Here is an 18,205-nt window from a genome sequence, read left to right on the forward strand (position 1 = left end):
ATTCTTAGTAACATTACTCAAGAGTTCATTTTCCTTAAATAAAGAAGACAATCACATTTTAAAGATAAAATTGTAGCATTAATCGGATAAAAAAATTAAGTAAAATTTATAACACTATTTGATAGTTGTCATGCTTATGTGTATTTTCACACTTGAGTGAATAACACAAGATAAATAAACAATCCGATTTTAATTATTATGTGTTTTTATGCATATGTTAAATACTACACTTATTGTATTAATTCTAATATTGTTTTTTATATTTTAAATATTTTCTTGGTAAAAATTGTTCAAATATTCAGTTTCATTAAATAAAAATAAATATGTTTAAGATAAAATAATGACATCAATTAAATAAAAAAATAAGTAAAAATTATCATGTTTTACAAACATTTATGCTTATTATTGTAAATAAATAAATAAATAAAATTCAAATAAAGATACATAAATCCTCTACATACTTGGTGCATCACACATGTAAAAAAAAAAAACTAGTTAATATTAATATAATATTACATACATTTACTTGCATAACCAATTAGTGTTAGTTTAATTGGAACAAGACTTGATCCCTTTATATAAAATTTTGAATTCGAGTGTATTAAATGAAAAAATATAATTAAAAAAATCTTCCTAAAATATTAATAAATTCCCCACGAAAATTAGCACAAATCCATTTATTATTTTATTTTTTCAAACACAGCAGCGGTATTCAGCCGGGAAACCCAGTTTACATAATATTTGTGGGGGAGAGGCCTTTTTGATCGGCTTGTGTCTTATCACTCCTTTCTCTCTCTTTCTCTCTCTCTATCTGTCTCTCGTCTTAACTTCGATCCGTTTACTATCATTACTCATTTCGCCTCTTACGTGTGGTCTTAGGAGCACTCCGCATTCACTCTCTAGAGGAATCCCTAGCCCTTGCAGCTTTTCCTCATGAGGGTACTTTAAACCCCCTCTCCATTTGTACCATCAAAACAAGGAAACCTGCACCTCCCTAAAACCCTCTTTCTCACTTTCTCTTTCCTCTTTTCACACCAACAAGAAAGGATCTCACTCAGAAAAATGTTCCTTCACCCGTTCCACTTCTGTTCCGACCCCATCATCATCATCATCATCCACACAACCCTATCCCTATTCCCATAGCTTCCGTCGTATTATTTCACAAGCGGTTTCTTTTCGTTAGAGAGAGATGGAGTTCGGAGGGAACATGTTCCGCCTCGGCAACAGAGACCAAAATGGAAACACTAACAACAACGGTAACGCTTTCGCTTGGGATTCATGGGAAAACCCCACTAATAGTAATAATAATAATAATAACAATAATAACAGTTCTAGACTGGTCAACGCTTTTCACATCCCCGTCGCCTCTGGGATTCCGTCGATGGATGATGGATCCGTCCACGTGATCCTTCATGAGACGGCAGGACTGGCCAGCGCCGTCATGTTTCTTCCTCAAAACGGCGGGGTTTTGGGTCACCGCCAGCAGCAGCATCCGTACGGCGGGGATGGGTCCCACGTGCACCCGGACCCGCACCTCATGTCCTTGAAGCTAGGGAAGAGGCATTACTTTGAGGACACTAGTGGGAGTGGAAGTGTTGTTGGTGCTGCTACTTTTGGTGGAGGGTTGGTGTTCGGGGATAAGAGAGGGAAAGGGTACTCCTCCGGCGGTGGTGCGGGGTGAAGGCGGCGGGGTTTGCGGCGGCGACGGTGCCGAGGTGTCAGGTGGAAGGGTGCCACGTGGCACTGCTCAACGCGAAGGACTACCATCGGAGGCACAAGGTGTGTGAGATGCACTCTAAAGCTCCTAAAGTCGTGGTCTTAGGCATGGAACAAAGGTTTTGCCAACAGTGTAGCAGGTCCAAATTCTCTTATCATTTTTCTCAAATAATAATAATAATAATAATAATAATCCCATTTATCTGATAATTAAGAAGGGTTTAATTATTGTTTTAATATTTAAATTTAAGAAATATGTTTTTTTTAGTTCTGAAATTTAAAAATATATTTTTTAGTTTTTACATAATAAATTAATATTTAAGATGATTTTTAGTGTTTTATGATATTTTTTAACATTATGTATCAGTTATAAAATACAAATTCAAGTAATTAAAAATTAAAAATTTATTTATGAACAGTTAAAAATCGTCCTAATGAATATAGTCTCCAAATTCAAGTAATGCAAAAATAGTAATCAAGCCATCAAGGTTTTAAAAAATGTTTTCTAACTACAATTTCGTCCGAAATATCAAGATTTTGGTAATCTCTATAATTACGGAGCTGAAACTGCAGTTTAAAACCTCTGCGGAAAATATATGTCTACATATAGAGTGCGGTCTCGCCAGATGTTTTTATTTTTTAGAAATATAGTACGGAATTTCACTACGGCGGAATCGCTATTTTTGTTTTTTTTTTTAAGTTTTCTCTAAGAAAATAGAAGAGGGTTTCTTTTTCTCTGTGGAAGTGAATTAAGTACGTACGTAAAGTGATTTACTTGCTTTTCTCATATGGTTTTTTCCCCTGTTTTTCGTTATGACTTTATGGGAATAGCTAGGGAAGAGGCATTACTTTGAGGACACTAGTGGGAGTGGAAGTGTTGTTGGTGCTGCTACTTTTGGTGGAGGGTTGGTGTTCGGGGATAAGAGAGGGAAAGGGTACTCCTCCGGCGGTGGTGCGGGGGTGAAGGCGGCGGGGTTTGCGGCGGCGACGGTGCCGAGGTGTCAGGTGGAAGGGTGCCACGTGGCACTGCTCAACGCGAAGGACTACCATCGGAGGCACAAGGTGTGTGAGATGCACTCTAAAGCTCCTAAAGTCGTGGTCTTAGGCATGGAACAAAGGTTTTGCCAACAGTGTAGCAGGTCCAAATTCTCTTATCATTTTTCTCAAATAATAATAATAATAATAATAATAATCCCATTTATCTGATAATTAAGAAGGGTTTAATTATTGTTTTAATATTTAAATTTAAGAAATATGTTTTTTTTAGTTCTGAAATTTAAAAATATATTTTTTAGTTTTTACATAATAAATTAATATTTAAGATGATTTTTAGTGTTTTATGATATTTTTTAACATTATGTATCAGTTATAAAATACAAATTCAAGTAATTAAAAATTAAAAATTTATTTATGAACAGTTAAAAATCGTCCTAATGAATATAGTCTCCAAATTCAAGTAATGCAAAAATAGTAATCAAGCCATCAAGGTTTTAAAAAATGTTTTCTAACTACAATTTCGTCCGAAATATCAAGATTTTGGTAATCTCTATAATTACGGAGCTGAAACTGCAGTTTAAAACCTCTGCGGAAAATATATGTCTACATATAGAGTGCGGTCTCGCCAGATGTTTTTATTTTTTAGAAATATAGTACGGAATTTCACTACGGCGGAATCGCTATTTTTGTTTTTTTTTTTAAGTTTTCTCTAAGAAAATAGAAGAGGGTTTCTTTTTCTCTGTGGAAGTGAATTAAGTACGTACGTAAAGTGATTTACTTGCTTTTCTCATATGGTTTTTTCCCCTGTTTTTCGTTATGACTTTATGGGAATCTGAAGAATGAAGGTGTTATGATATTCTTTAGTCGATCTTACAAGCCTTTTACTGACTCTGGTTTGAGTTCAGTCTTTCCGTAACTTTCTCTTCTTTTTTATTTCTTCTTAATTTTATTGTTTGTGTGAGTTTAAGAGTTTAAATTTTTGTGAGCCTCCTACAACATCGTTTTCTTAGTATATATTAGTTGTGATGGTCGTAAGAATAATATATGATTCGTGTGCATACTTTACAAATATCGTAAGTTATTCTTATGCACATTCTTCCTTGCTATGTTATTATTTTTCATATTTTTTTATATTTATAGGCAGTATCGGAAGAATAAAAGTGTGAAAATCATTAATTTTACCGACATTTTTGTTTGAATTTAATCTTTCGGTAACATTCTTTTAGTGGTTTAAATGAAAATGAATTTTCTGATTTTTAGGTTTCACGTGGTGTCAGAGTTTGATGATTCAAAGAGGAGTTGTAGGAGGAGACTAGCAGGTCACAACGAGAGAAGAAGAAAGAGCTCCCATGATTCTGTTGCAAGGAATTCTTCACAAGGTAAACTGTGTTGGCTCTTTCTTTTTTCTTTCTTTTATCACATTTGTTGCGAATCATTTGGTTTAAGAAAATATTTTTTTTATTTTATGTTTATATATGTAATGTGAAAAAAAAAGAAAATAAAAATATAAAATAATAAAAGGTTATTTTTATTATTTCTTATTTAAACTTTTAAAAGAAGAAAACGAATTAAAAATAAAGTTATATTTTTGTAATTAAAACATAAAATATTTTTTCAAAATAACCAGACCGTTTTTATGGAATTGAACCTTTTTTTTCTTTTTTTCTTAAATCTGAAGCTGTATATACACTCCTTGGAGTATGAAATGATAATTTTCAAATTTTTATTATGATATTTGGATGCAGCTGTCTCTCATCTTTGTTACTTAATTAGGGGGCATTTGTAAGAGTTTACCAGGGGCTTATTTGAACTTAATTTTATAAACACTTTTTTAGCTTACTTTGATATGTTTCTTGGTGCTGTTTATCAAAATAAACTCTTTTATACTTATTCCAATAAGTTTTCATATGACAAGAGTTTATTGAATAAGGCTTAAACTATTTACCGAAACAAATCCTTAATCTTGCCATTTGAGTCTTATTCTAGTCTTAACTAAATGAAGTCTTGTAAAATTGGATGTGTATATTGAACTTAAATGAATATGTAAAAGCAAGGTGTTTAATTGGTTGGATAATATATATGTGTTTTGTTATCTGTGTTTTATATCTATGGATAAAAAAAATGAAAGTGTACAAAGAATGATACAGAATATCGATCACATTTTTCATATGACCAGAGTTTATTGACTGAGGACTTAAACTATTTACCGAAACACATGCTTAATCTTGCCATTAATTTGAGTCTTATTCTAGTCTAAATTAAATGAAGTCTGGTAAAATTGGATGTATAAATTGAACTTAAATAAATGTGTGGAAGTAAGGTGTTTTTAATCAGTTAAATAATGTGTATGAGTTATTATAAATTTTGTGTGATCTGAATATCTATGGATAAAAAAAATGTAAGGATAGAAAGAATGATAATGCCGATTACATGCACGGATCCGGCTTCCCTAAAGTTCATAAAATAAGCGAATTAGTTAGGGATGAGAAAATTAACTATTATTATGTATTATGTGTGTATGCGTAACAAATCATGTTTGTGTTAAAATATTAACTATTGATTTTCTCATCAATATTTATATTGATATTATTTACTTTATTCTTATTCTTTGTTACTTTTAGAGTAAAATCCTACTTATAAAACCTATTTTGTGAAATTTGGAAATTGAAGGCTATTTTTGTTTTACATCTGCATGTCTTTTATTATTACTTATTTATTCTTTTCTTTCTTAGATTTTGACCATGCAATCAATAAGACATAATGTGTTTTGAATATAAGTATTTCTCTCTGAATCGATCGCTCATTCTATGTACCATCCAAAATATAGTGTAATTTCTCTCTTAATTAATTTTTGAGTAAGAATTAAATATCAAGAGATTAATAATACTCATTCATTTTATTCAATAAACTGATTTAGAATTTTTTGGTCTCTTCTAATTAATTTTTTTAATCATGTCTGCATATTTCATCAGTCTAAACTTAGGTTTATTTTTATTTTTGATTTTTTTTTGGAAAAATCAGTAATTATTTCTCTGAAAATTAAACGTTACCAAAAATGCACTAATTGCTCCTTATAGCTGTTGCTGAGGTTCATAACCGAAGGCAATTTTTTTTTTATTATTAATTATTTCTTATGTAGTTTTTCTCCCGTTCTCGAGCAACAAGTATGTCCAGTCTCTTACAAAAAACAATGCCCAGTTTTTTTTTTGGTAAGAAAAGATACTTATGGTTGATAAATGAGAGACACTAGGTAGAGATGGTGTCACTCTAGCCAAAGTATGAGCAACACCATTCATTTGTCTCTCTACAAAGACTAAATCGTGACATTATGGTATCCTAATGCTTGGATAAACCGCATAACTTCTAAAAGGCTCCACGCTTCGCCTTTTCACCTCCGTTCTTGACACTACATGGCTTCCACGGTCATCCCTTACAGATAGTCTCATGCCTGTTACATTTACATCCATAAAGAAACTCGCGTCCACATTGCACGTAAAGGCACCAGCAGCAGGTGGTGACCAAGTTGAGTTAACAGCGAGCTTGGTCCTGGTGTTTTCAGTAGGATAGTAATTCTTAGCTCTACTCCAGTCATAGAATAGCATATCTCCTCGGTGAATCACTTCTTCATCCGATTCTTGTTTCCCATCCCACAACAAATACTCCATAAGGCCATACCCATTCTCTGTTGATGTTGTTTATTAAATGATTGCATGAGCTGAAAAAATAAATGTGTGAAGCTGTCAACGTGCAAGAGCAGGTCCTCCACTTGTTGGTACAACTTAAGAATTTTCTAGCAGCCAGAGTTTACGTGGCACATAGCAAAAATGTGAGCAGTAGACTCCACATTCGTGTTGCTTAGAGGGCAAATAATTGGACAAGATACTCCTCTGGTGGTTCGGAGTCTGTCTCTTGTTCGTAACAAATTCCTGCACAGACGCCAAAAACAACTTCACTCTAGGCGGAATTTTCAATCTCCTTCAGCTATCATATCATCATAGTTCACAAACTTCTTCATTATTAAAATAATAAGCACTTGGTACAGAGTACATATTGTTTTGATTCAGTGCCCAAATTCGAGAATCCTTTTGTATCATTGGTAGGATGGGGATTCTAGAAATTGCATGGGCATCTTCTGGCAAAAACAATTGGCTAATGATATTATTGTCCCGAAAATTGTTGATGGGTCAATAATATGAGACACTTTAAGGTCGCGCCCTCCTTCCACGATTGGGGTTGAGATGCAAGCATTTTCCTCCCTTCTAAAGCCATGGTTGTTCCCCAAACGTCAATATCCTTCCCATTTCCGATTCTCCATCTAAACCCATCCTTCAAAACCATCTTGGAAGAAAATAAGCTTTGCCACACAAAAGATGGGTTGTTCCCTAAAGATGCACCCATGAAATTCCTCCTTGGGTAGTATTTAGCTTTGAAAGTACGACAAGGCAAAGCATTCACCCCTGTTTCCCCAACATGGCCAAGTTGAAAGCATGTAGATTACGAAAACCCAAACCACCATCGTTTTTTGAAATACGCTGTATATATAGTAATAACGTAGAACATGCAGAAAGAAAAAATAATTGTATACACTGATTTAAATTGTCAGGTGATGAATACATTTTTTAGCCTGTCAGGTGATTATAAATATTTCTGAAAAACACCTAATTGTATATACTGATTTGTCCTTTCTTTCTTCAGTTCATAAATATTGCTACTAAAATTTGTTACAGGAGAAATTCAGATACGATCAAATTCCCAAGAATGAAGAAATTAAGTAGCACTTGCGTTGTTTGAAGCAGCTGAAAATTATATACTAAGTTTAAAATTAAGTATCACTTGAAATATTATAAGTTCAAAATTGGAAAATAATAATTTAAAATTTCATTAATTTTGTAATATTTAAAAAATTACAAAACATTATATGAACTTAATCTCCGTACAAGGCACTAGTTATTACATTAGTATTTAAAAAGTTACGAAACATTATACATAAAACGATTTGTGAATTAGTTTTCAAACTAATACTATCAGACAAATTTATTACAAGTGTGTTCATAAAGGAAAACAATTCCTTCATTTTGGAGACAAAATCTGTGTTTTAACAAGCCTGCTAAATTTATAAAAGTATTTAGATGCATGGAGAGTTTAGAAAATATTAAGAAAAAAATGAGAGGATGAGAGGAAATATTAAGAATTATTACATTGCTCACACCCTGGGTGTAAAAATACACTTTCACTTTTATGTTTTAGGTAGTATTCATTAGGTCTTTTGTTTTTTTAAAAAATTAATTTAATTCTTTATATTTTTAAAATGAGCCAAAAAAATATGAAAAATAATCATTTTATATTTTAGAACACAATTTTAAACTTTATTGTGACTTGTTTAACACTGAAACTTGTTCTATTAAAATTCACATACATAAATATTATTGAATCCAACTTATTTCTGAGTAAAAAAAAGGTTATAAAGATAGTTAAAATTGTGTGAAAAGTAAATCCAAACAATCAAAAAATTAAAAAAACTAATATTAAATTATTTTTTAGTTCAAATCAAAAAATTATTTTCAAGTTGTTTGTGAGACTTATTTTCTCATGATTTTTATCATATTTAGTTCTGATTGATTTTAACATCAATTGAGTTTTATAGTTTTCATATATGTAGGTGAATTTAATGATCAATATCATGTTTTGAATTAGCCAAAAAATGGATTAAAATTATATTCCAAAATAAATAAATTATCATCTAAGAATGATCATTTTGACTTATTTTACACAAAAAATAATCTAAACTGAACTTTATCAAATATAAAGATACAAATCTAATATAATCACTAAAAATATATTTTAGCCACCCTTTTAGCCTTATTTTCATTATAAGTAGCTGAAGAATTATGGATAGTTCTTCCATCACATCATTGTAGGGATAAAGGGTAGATGTCTCAGTATTTTTTATTCATCCACAAACATACCCCGGTTGCACACAACATTCATATATATTGCGGGCGTACCACATCAAAGGAATGTTTTTGTGAGCATAAGGGATCAAAGTCTAATCTATATATATCATCCACTTGTGGTCTGAATTAAAAATTATAGTGATAAGATTAAGTGATTATGGGATATTTTGATGTAATTTCTACTTCTACTTTTCCTCCTAAAAATAGTTCTCACTTGCAGAATATTTTGTAACAGAAGGGAAGAAAAAAAAACGGCAGAAGTCTTATTTAGGTTACTTATAATATTAATAATTTAATATGGTAGCTCTTGCATATAAAATTTGTGATTCAAACACTTGCACCAAAATTATGCGTATATCTAGTAGTAAGAGATAGTCAAACATAAAATAAATTTTGGATTAACGGTTAAGTTTTTAGGCTCTATATTTAATTAATATTAAGTGCCAACCAAATTAGATTGCAGTCCAAGTTTGAAATGTTTTTCGTGATACATTTTCTTGAACGATTTAATCCAGTTGAACTTCACATGAGGCCATGAAGGTCATTTTATATATATACTGAATTTATTTAATGATGTTAAAAGTTAATGAATTATTTAAGAGCTGGACTTGGATTTGAGAGGATTCCAACAATTAATATATTTAATTTCCTTTCAAAGGAAAACTCTATGTTCCGTAAGGTTACACTTGCATTTTGCAATCTAAATCTCCCTATGTTTTACCCTTCTTAATCTAACACTTAAGTGAGGATGCTGAGAAATAAATAAGGTTGAGAAGTATAAGAGCAAGAACTTAATGCCTATCGCCTATACACTGACAGTAATACTGTTATACTGTAAGTGCATAACCTTTTTCTCTAAAAATAATCTCAACATGTAACTTCCTTTGATGTTAGACAATATGTTAATGGTTGGAGATTCTCCATTCTTATGATCAGCAGGAGGGTGTGCTCTCTCTCTTCTGTCATCAAGAAGTGATTCTTGGCTTTCTCCTTCTGATCTCTCCACAAGATGCAGTGCCGCGTTGCGCGAATTGATAGCCGAAAACCGGGCAGCCATCATGGCAAGGCAATTTGTTTCAGATAGATCACATTTGCATAGTCACCACCATGCAGTGGAAGACTTGAAGGACATCCAACCTGAGTCCAATTACTTCCCACAACAAATGTATCCCCAGACACAGTGAAGGATCCATGTGTGTAAAAGCTTGAGATCTTAATGCTGGTTATGGTTAATTACTTACTTGATCCAAAGATTAGGGAAACAAGATTTTAAAGAGTGTTGACATTTATGGAATGCCTAAAGAAATGACAGTGTGTCTCAAGTTTTCAATTCTTTAATTTGCTAAAAAAATAAAAGTTTGAACTTCTTTACAGGGTCAGGGTGCGAACTATAGACTAGTTTATTAGGCTAATAAAAAATCCTAATGTTGTATTTGCATCTCTACTTGTTTCCAAGTGTTTATTTGCAAGGTTGTTTTATATTGAATTCAATCACTTGAAAATCATATATTGAATAATTTTGCATTTGAACTTTTTATTTTGCTTTACAAATTTACAACCCGCTCAGACGTTTTAAAGGGGAAATCAAATAGCTTTTGCTTTTGAATTTATAAGGAACCCAAGTTCACAGCATGAATCTCTCAATTCATTGTATATGATGTCCACATTGAACATGGGTTAGTGGGTTATTTTGTTTTGTGATTTGATTGATCTGAAGCATAAACTGCCTTGATCATTAAATATTTGTATGTATGCATGTGTATCGATTTAGTCCTTAAAATTGGCTTAACTAGTCACTTTGGTTTCTAACATTGCATAAAAAGCAACTTAATTCCACAATTTGATAATAGTGTAAATTGGTTGCTTGAATTTGATAAGTGTTGTATAATTTGATCTCTAGGCATATAAGTGGCCAAAGCGATTATTGTACAACAAAATCAAGGATTGAATTGATTGATGTATAGGAACTAAATGACTATATCTTGGTAATATTAGGTACTAAAATTTTCTATAATTGCTAGTGTTAAGGTTTTTTTTTTTTTTGTTAATTTAGAGATTGGTCAGTATAATTTCAAAAACTAATTTCAAACATAACCCGTAAATATAGTTTAAATTTCAGGATTGGATCAGTAATAATTGTCTGCACAAACTTCGTTATGTGAAGGCATGATGAGGGTCATTGTATATGTAAAGAGACAGTTGTTGAATTTATATAAAGTTATAAATCATTGATAATATAAAAAGTGGATGTAACTTATCAGGATCGTTTTTAAAATTGTAGAGTTCCAAGATAAAATAATAATAAGGACTTCATATATATAGATATTAAAAAAATATAAATATATATTGCACAAAAATAAATACATAATTTTATTAGATGAGTATGTTTTATTACATTAAGTTGAATAGCATCATTTTAATAAATTTAAAAAAGACGTATCATGTTTTTCATTCAATTTATTAATATATTATTATTTATAATTTAATTTATATCTCTAAAAAAAATTACTCATACATAAGTATTTATATATAAGAACATTTAACAAAGAGATCTAATTCAAGTTAGTTGAATAAAATAAAGTATTGTAAATAAGTTCTTTAGTATCTTCTTTAATTCTTATCCATACAAAAATATACAAGGACACATTTTTTCATAACTTCTTCTCTATTTTTTTTTCTTTCTTTATTTATCTTCCTTTATCGTTACATTTCGTTTTCACATTTTAATTTTTCTCTCTCTACATCTCGAAAAAAAATATACACCCATCATTTTAAATAATTTTTAAGACCTCTCTATTTTTTTTGTCAAAAAATATGTCTATATTATTTTCCTAATTTTTTAATAAAAATAAAGAAATATTATTTTATTGTTTGAAGCAGTTACTATGTTATTCTTATTAGTATTTTGTTAAAAAAATTGCTTTAATAAAAATGAGTGTCAATTATATTTTTAAAACATTAAACACGATATCTAAATAAAATAAATTTTTCCTATCATTAGAATTGCTATCATGAATTTTAAAAACTAAACTTATTTTCTCTGACTGTAATTTTATAGTCTTCTACCTTTTGTTTAATTTATATAAAGTTGGTTTTTACGGTTTGTAGTCAACTAGTTTTTGGATCCGTATAATACAAGGATTATTTTTTAATATTATATAAGAATTATTATGAATATAAATATTTAATGAAAATAAATAATGTCATGAAATTTTGTAGAATAAACCCAGTTGGACAATAAATCAAATTTATTAAATTAAAGAATCAAACCAAATTTGTCCAAAAATTATCAAATAGATGGACAACAAACTAAAAATCAACATCCAAGTTTTATGTTTATTTGTTATGTTCATCAAGACATTTGTCTACAATATACGACATATGTATGTTGTCTTTCATGCGGTCAACTAACTTTCAAAATCTGTTTTCCAGTTATGCACATATCCTTAACACATGCATTTTCTATGAAAAACAATAAAATGTGTTCAAGAGATTAGAAATACAAATTTGGCACAACCTCTTGGTTAAACTAGAAAAAAAATGTCTAAAAACATATAGGAGACGAGTATCAAAAGAAATGTCTAACAATAGGTATTATTATAATTATTAATATGATTCCAAATAAATTATTTATCCCCATGAATTAAGTAAAAATTTTCTTACTTGGTTTTATGATGAAAGAAAAATCCTCATGTGTTATATTTTATATACAATTATATTAAATTATTACAACAATAATTAAAAATATAAAAATTATAATATAGTATATTTTCTTTCTAGAAATTTAAATTTAAGACGACATAAAAAATTAAACAAGACAGAAGTTAATAATGTTTGTTTTAAAGTGATTTACAAAAGTAATAAATAATTATTTTCCTAAATTTATTTTTTATTCTAATTTTTCATAGAGAATTTAATAATCATAATTTCATTGATTTAAATTACTTTTTATGTAATTAAATATACATTAATTAGATTGAAGAAATTTTAATTTTAATGAAAAAAATCTTTAATAAAAATTTCATCTCCATGAATTGAGTATAAATTCTCCTATTTGTTTTCATAAAATAGTGCATCCCCCTGTGTTATATTTATATATTTTATATTTTAAAAAAACTCCAAATTTCACTTCATATATTCATAAAATTATCCATCTCCATTTTGAATAATGCAAATTATTAATAAATCATGATTCATTTTACTTCTTCATATTTTATCTTTTAAGAAAATTATAAATTTTACTTCATATTTTATATATAATAATTTATATCTTAGTAAATATATAATTTAAATATAATTTTATTTTTTCTAGCTGATAAAAAATATATATAATTTCTCATTACCAAACAAAAAGTTCATCCCCATAAATTAAATATAGGTTGAAATAGCAATAAACACACTAGTAGAGAGGTGGGGGGGCTTTGTATATCAAAGATATAAAATTTTGCAAATATATAAACCAATATAGGTAGCAATATAAATATTTGACAAGTCATCCACATATGAAGATCAATATGGTTATTCACTAATTAGATAAAAGAGAGTTCTTAAAACAAATTTTCAAATAAGAACTTGGTGTTAAAAAGGTGATAAAAAATAGTATAAGAATATTCAATAAAATGTTATGAAGAAAAGTAGAAACACTTGTGTCAAATCCTAATTTTGTCCGAACAAGTTTCTCAAAAACTAAAAAAAACACAAAAAATTAAAAAATTAAAAAACAAAAACAAAAAAAGATTAAAAAAAAAAGAAAACCTAAAAAAGGGAAGAAAGAATAAAAAGAGAAAATAAAAAAGGAAAGAAAGAACAGAAAAAGAAAATAAAAAATCAAAAGAAAGAAAAAAAAAAAGAAAAAAGGAAAGTAAGAACAAAACGAAAAACGGGAAAAAAGAAAAAAAAAAGGAAAGAAAGAATAGAAAAAAAATAAAAAAGGAAAAAGAAACGTAAAAAAATAAAAATAAAAAAAAGGAAAGAAAGAACCCAAATAAACAAGAAAAAAAATAATAAAAAGGGGAAGAATTATAAAAAACGAATGGAGAAGGAACACTATAAAAGAAAGAGATATGAACATCACAAAAACACACACAATTATACAGAAATACAAAGAAAACACATAAAGAACATGTAGAGAGTAAGAAGAGGGGAGGAGGTGAAGGGAGTTCACTGTATCGTGTCATTTGATACTACAGTCACGAAAGAAGGAGGCATCTTTAGGTATCCCCTTATTCCTTTCATCTTATCTCTTTCTTTTTTTTCTTTTCTTTCCTTCACTCTTCCTTCCCTCTCTTCTCCTATTTCTTTTGGTTTGATTCATTTCAACTCATCGGTGAATCCTTGGCCGCTGGTGAGACTCTTAGAATTTTTTTTGTAAATTTCTATGATCCATCTTTTAATAACAAAAAACAAAAAATAAATTGTTATTAACGTCACTTTTTTCACATATAATTTTTTATTTATTTTCGGCCAGGCCCATTTTTTCAAAAAATAATTGTAAATAAAATAAATACCACTAGTCACACCTCAATTTACACGCACACCCCGACTTCTTTTGAGCATAGCCCAAATGAACTAAAATTGATATTTACACCACCTTTTTCTGGTTTGGCTCTATTCTTCATTTTTTTATTTATCATTGTTTAGTTAGTTTATAATGTATTGTAAATATTCCTTTGCTTCTTGAAGATCAATGGCAACAAAGTGGAGAAGGAAGAAAGGTGATTGGAGACGCCACTTCAAGGAAAAGATGAGTGAAGAACAAGCTCACCACCATAGGAAGACATGGATAAGAGCTTGAACGTAGGAGAAGATGAGTGGAGGGAGAAGGATAGAATGAGCACAAAATTTAGTGCCTCGAATGAGGTCTGAACTTTGAAATGTAATTCTCAAATGATCAAAGTTGAAAAAATACACACACAAGATCTCTATTTATAGCTTAAGTGTCACACAAAATTGGAGGGAAATTTGAATTTCTATTCAAATTTCACTTGAATTTGAATTTGAATTTTTGGAGCTAAATTTGGAGCCAAAATTTCACTAATTATGATTAGTGAATTTTAGCTATGGTTCAGCCCACTAATACAAGATCAAGTCCAAGATTCTCCACTAAGTGTGTTTAAGTGTCATGAGGCATGTAAAACATGAATGACATGTACTAAGTGTGATTATATGATGTGACAATGAGGTGTAGCAAGAAAATGCTCACCTCCCCCTCTAAAATTTGATTGGATTGGGCTTCTCCCAATTCAATTAAATTTATCTCTTAACACACACACATCAAATAGTGCACTTAATGCATGTGAAATTACAAAGCTACCCTTAATACAAAAACTAGTCTAGGAGCCCTAAAATACAAGGGCTGAAAAATCCTACATTACTAGAGTACCCTACCTACATTATGGAGACCTATATACAAGGCCCAAAAATAATAAAATCCTAATCTAATATGTACAAAGATAAGTAGGCTCATACTTAGCCCATGGGCCCAAAATCTACCCTAAGGCTCTTGAGAACCCTCGGACCTTGTTTTGCCTCTCTGGCCCAATCTTCTTGGAGTCTTCTATCCAATGCCCTTAGGGGGGTAGGATTGCATCACTTACATTTCGTGCACTCCATGTTGGGTCTCTGATTTACTTAGCAGTGTTTTAATAAACGTGTGGGTAAATTTAACAAATGTCAAGTTTCCGACTTGCTTGATTTCATCAAGTTTACTGAAAACTCAAAATCTTTTTCACATTCTATGCACTCCATGCTGGGTCTCCGACTTGCTTGGTGATGTCTCAATAACGTGTGGATAAATTTAGCAAATGTCATGTTGGGTCTCCGACTTGCTTGACTTTGCAAAGTTTACCCCAAACCCAAAATCTATTTTTACATTTCGTGCACTTCATGTTAGATCTCTGACTTGCTTCGTAGTGTTTCAATAATGTGTGAGTAAAATTTCGTGAAAGCCATTCTGGGTCTCCGACTTGCTTGACTTTACAAAGTATACTTGAGGTTCTCCCTTTTCTCCACAAACAAATAATCATTCAATTCTCCTTTTTCTCCATAAAAATTGCACATTACTCGAGATCGCTTTAAGGTCCAATGCCTTAAGCGATTCTCTCCGCTATTTTCTCAAAATTCAATGTCGTTTCAAGGTCCAATCCCTTAACGACTCTTTGTCACGCAATTAAAACAAATCTTTCAAAAAAAAATCAACCCAACATACAAGCTATTTTCTACCCAAAGAACTACGTAAGTTTGATTTTCTCATTGCACCCGAGGATACGTAGGAGCGAGGGCAAACCCCTTGTCAACCTAAAAAACTAAAAAAAACGTAAAATCCTTTTTTTTTCTAAAAATAAAAATTTTCTTTCTTTTTCTAGATAAAAAAATATAACAAACATAATTCATGTTCTCAAGGAAAAATAAATAATTAAAAAGTATCTTAACTTTTAGCGCACTCGATTAAAGGTTGTCGTCTTCATGACTGGCACGTGGGGTGTAACACCTTTTCCGTGTGTAAACGACTGTCGAATCCTTTTTCTCAAACCGCAGACCATTCCTTATCCTTTTTTGTTTTCCTGACGTTTTCCTTAAATAAACGTTGGTGGAGACTCCCTCAATTTTCCTTTTTGGAGAACTTCTTTTTATCTTTTTTTTATCATCATCCCATCGTGGTCCATGTTATGACAAATTGGTTTATACTGGTTCACTCAACCTGAGCTACGTCCAGTTCTCCTTTACTCACTAGTAAAGAGTTCCACTAATCAAAACTTGATTACAAAACAAATATTCTAACCTGTCACTCTTGACTTTACAAGTATTCTTAATACCACTTCTAGTACTTTGTTAGACTTTCCTTGAATCTAAGAACCCAAGTATTGTTTAACACTAATTTATTCCTGGCTTTCACAAACAAAAATTTAGATGAATACAAGTATTCTATCATAATTAATTATGACAAAGAACAAATATTTGGAATGCATATGTAAACACCTAATTTTGTCCATGTTTTATTTTTGTTTTGTTCCATAACAAATTTAACATAAAAAAATGAGAGAAAACAAAACTTTATTAGGCTACTTGAGCTCATTTAACAAATAAAGTGTCCAGTCCAATCCAATCCACAAAATAAAAAATCTAATTACTTAAAAAACAAAAAAGTAGATATAATAAATAAAATAATTAAAATTGATTAAACAAGTCCACTTGATTGCTTGTAAATTCATTGAGATTAATTAAGAGGGAGGGGGAACCACTAAAAAAATCCTAATTAGAGAACCCAAATTCCCCATGAGAAAAAAATCAAACACCCTCAAACTAGACGCACAACCAAACCAACAACCACCCACTTCAAAAAACCACTTTATGCACACCAAAAACAACACCAGCCGAGAGCCACCAAGAAGGCTTTTGCTTTGTGCACCATGCATATTGGTTGTGCACCCAACAATATTTTGATATTCCAAAAATACCCTTGTGAGTTCTTCCTTTTACCTTTTTCTTTCACCTTTTTGACTCATTCATTCATTCATTTTGTTGGTTTCGTCGCGTTCATTCATTTTCGTGAGAGGAAAGGTCCATTGTGTCTGCTTTGGTCAAGCTGAAAGTCTTATGGTGGTTGGTGTGGTTGTCAACAACGGAGGTAAGCTGCAACTTCTCTTCAATATAGTTTTTATTTTTGCATATAAAACTTAAGGATTATGAATCCATAAGTTATATAATACTTACGGATTAACAATTTGTGAGTTGTATTAATGTGTAAGTTTTATACAACTTACGGATTATTCATCCGTAAGTTAATTTTGTTTTTAGTTTTTTTTTAAAAAAATTTGTTTTATTATTTATTTTAAATGTAGTTAGTATTATTATCTGAAATATTTTTAAATGAGTATAGTTTCATAATTCATTCGTAAGCATTTGTTTTTATATTTTGGAAGTGGTATTAATTATAAAATAATTTAGACGTATAATTTATTTGAGTCGTTGTACTTTAACATTGGTTGTTTTTAGTGCTTATAATTTGATGAATTACAATTAAGTTCAATAATATTAGCAATTTTAGTATATATGGTTATCAATTTTAAGTTCAACAAATTTATTTTGTTGGTTCAATATATATATATATATATATATATATATATATATATATATATATATATATATGCATATGGTTATTAATTTTAATGTATTATATCATTAAATGCAGTAAAAAAAATTAAAAAAATGTGTGATAGTATATGTTTGTTGTGGTTAGGTGTCGTTTGTTTGTCATTGAATTTTTTTAATGTTTTCTTAAGATGGACGAAGATCACTGAATGCATGGCAGTATAATGTCTAAAGAAGTTGATATGAATGTAGAAACTGAAGACGAACCTGGTGTGAAATCTAAACATGTTGATTGTTTTGATGCCTTCAATACTTCTAAGGTATTAAATAAATTTTTGTTGTTAAAGTAAGTTAATGAATGTCCCTTAAAAACTAAAGATGTTTGGATTGCATTGTAAATGTTTGCTACCCGTGATGATGTTTTGAATTGGGCTCGAGCTGTTGCTTAT

At 30.2% G+C, this 18,205-nt stretch overlaps 1 protein-coding gene across 2 annotated transcripts; it reads left to right on the forward strand.

Annotated features, from left to right (window-relative positions):
* Positions 1-209: 209 nt before the first annotated feature.
* LOC100786328 (squamosa promoter-binding-like protein 7) lies at positions 210-10,134 on the forward strand. Of its 2 annotated transcripts, none has more exons than XM_041006767.1 (4): positions 210-1,560; positions 2,559-2,855; positions 3,973-4,091; positions 9,603-10,134. In XM_041006767.1, the coding sequence occupies exons 1-4, from the start codon at positions 1,190-1,192 to the stop codon at positions 9,848-9,850; spliced, it is 1,035 nt and encodes a 344-aa protein (XP_040862701.1). In that variant the 5' UTR covers positions 210-1,189; the 3' UTR covers positions 9,851-10,134. The 2 variants fall into 2 exon arrangements, with proteins under 2 accessions (XP_040862701.1, XP_040862702.1); XM_041006768.1 differs by having other exon boundaries at positions 274-1,560; positions 9,606-10,134.
* The last annotated feature ends 8,071 nt before the right edge of the window (positions 10,135-18,205 follow it).

This window comes from Glycine max, chromosome 11 (assembly GCF_000004515.6).
Source record: "Glycine max cultivar Williams 82 chromosome 11, Glycine_max_v4.0, whole genome shotgun sequence".
Classification (NCBI taxonomy): Eukaryota; Viridiplantae; Streptophyta; class Magnoliopsida; order Fabales; family Fabaceae; genus Glycine; species Glycine max.

Coding starts and splice junctions, on each gene's coding strand:
- LOC100786328 (XM_041006767.1), top strand. CDS start 1,190: ATGGAGTTCGGAGGGAACATGTTCCGCCTCGGCAACAGAGACCAAAAT. Junction 1,561..2,558: donor TCCTTGAAGCTAGGGAAGAG/GCATTACTTTGA, acceptor GCTAGGGAAGAG/GCATTACTTTGAGGACACTA. Junction 2,856..3,972: donor TTTTGCCAACAGTGTAGCAG/GTCCAAATTCTC, acceptor TCTGATTTTTAG/GTTTCACGTGGTGTCAGAGT.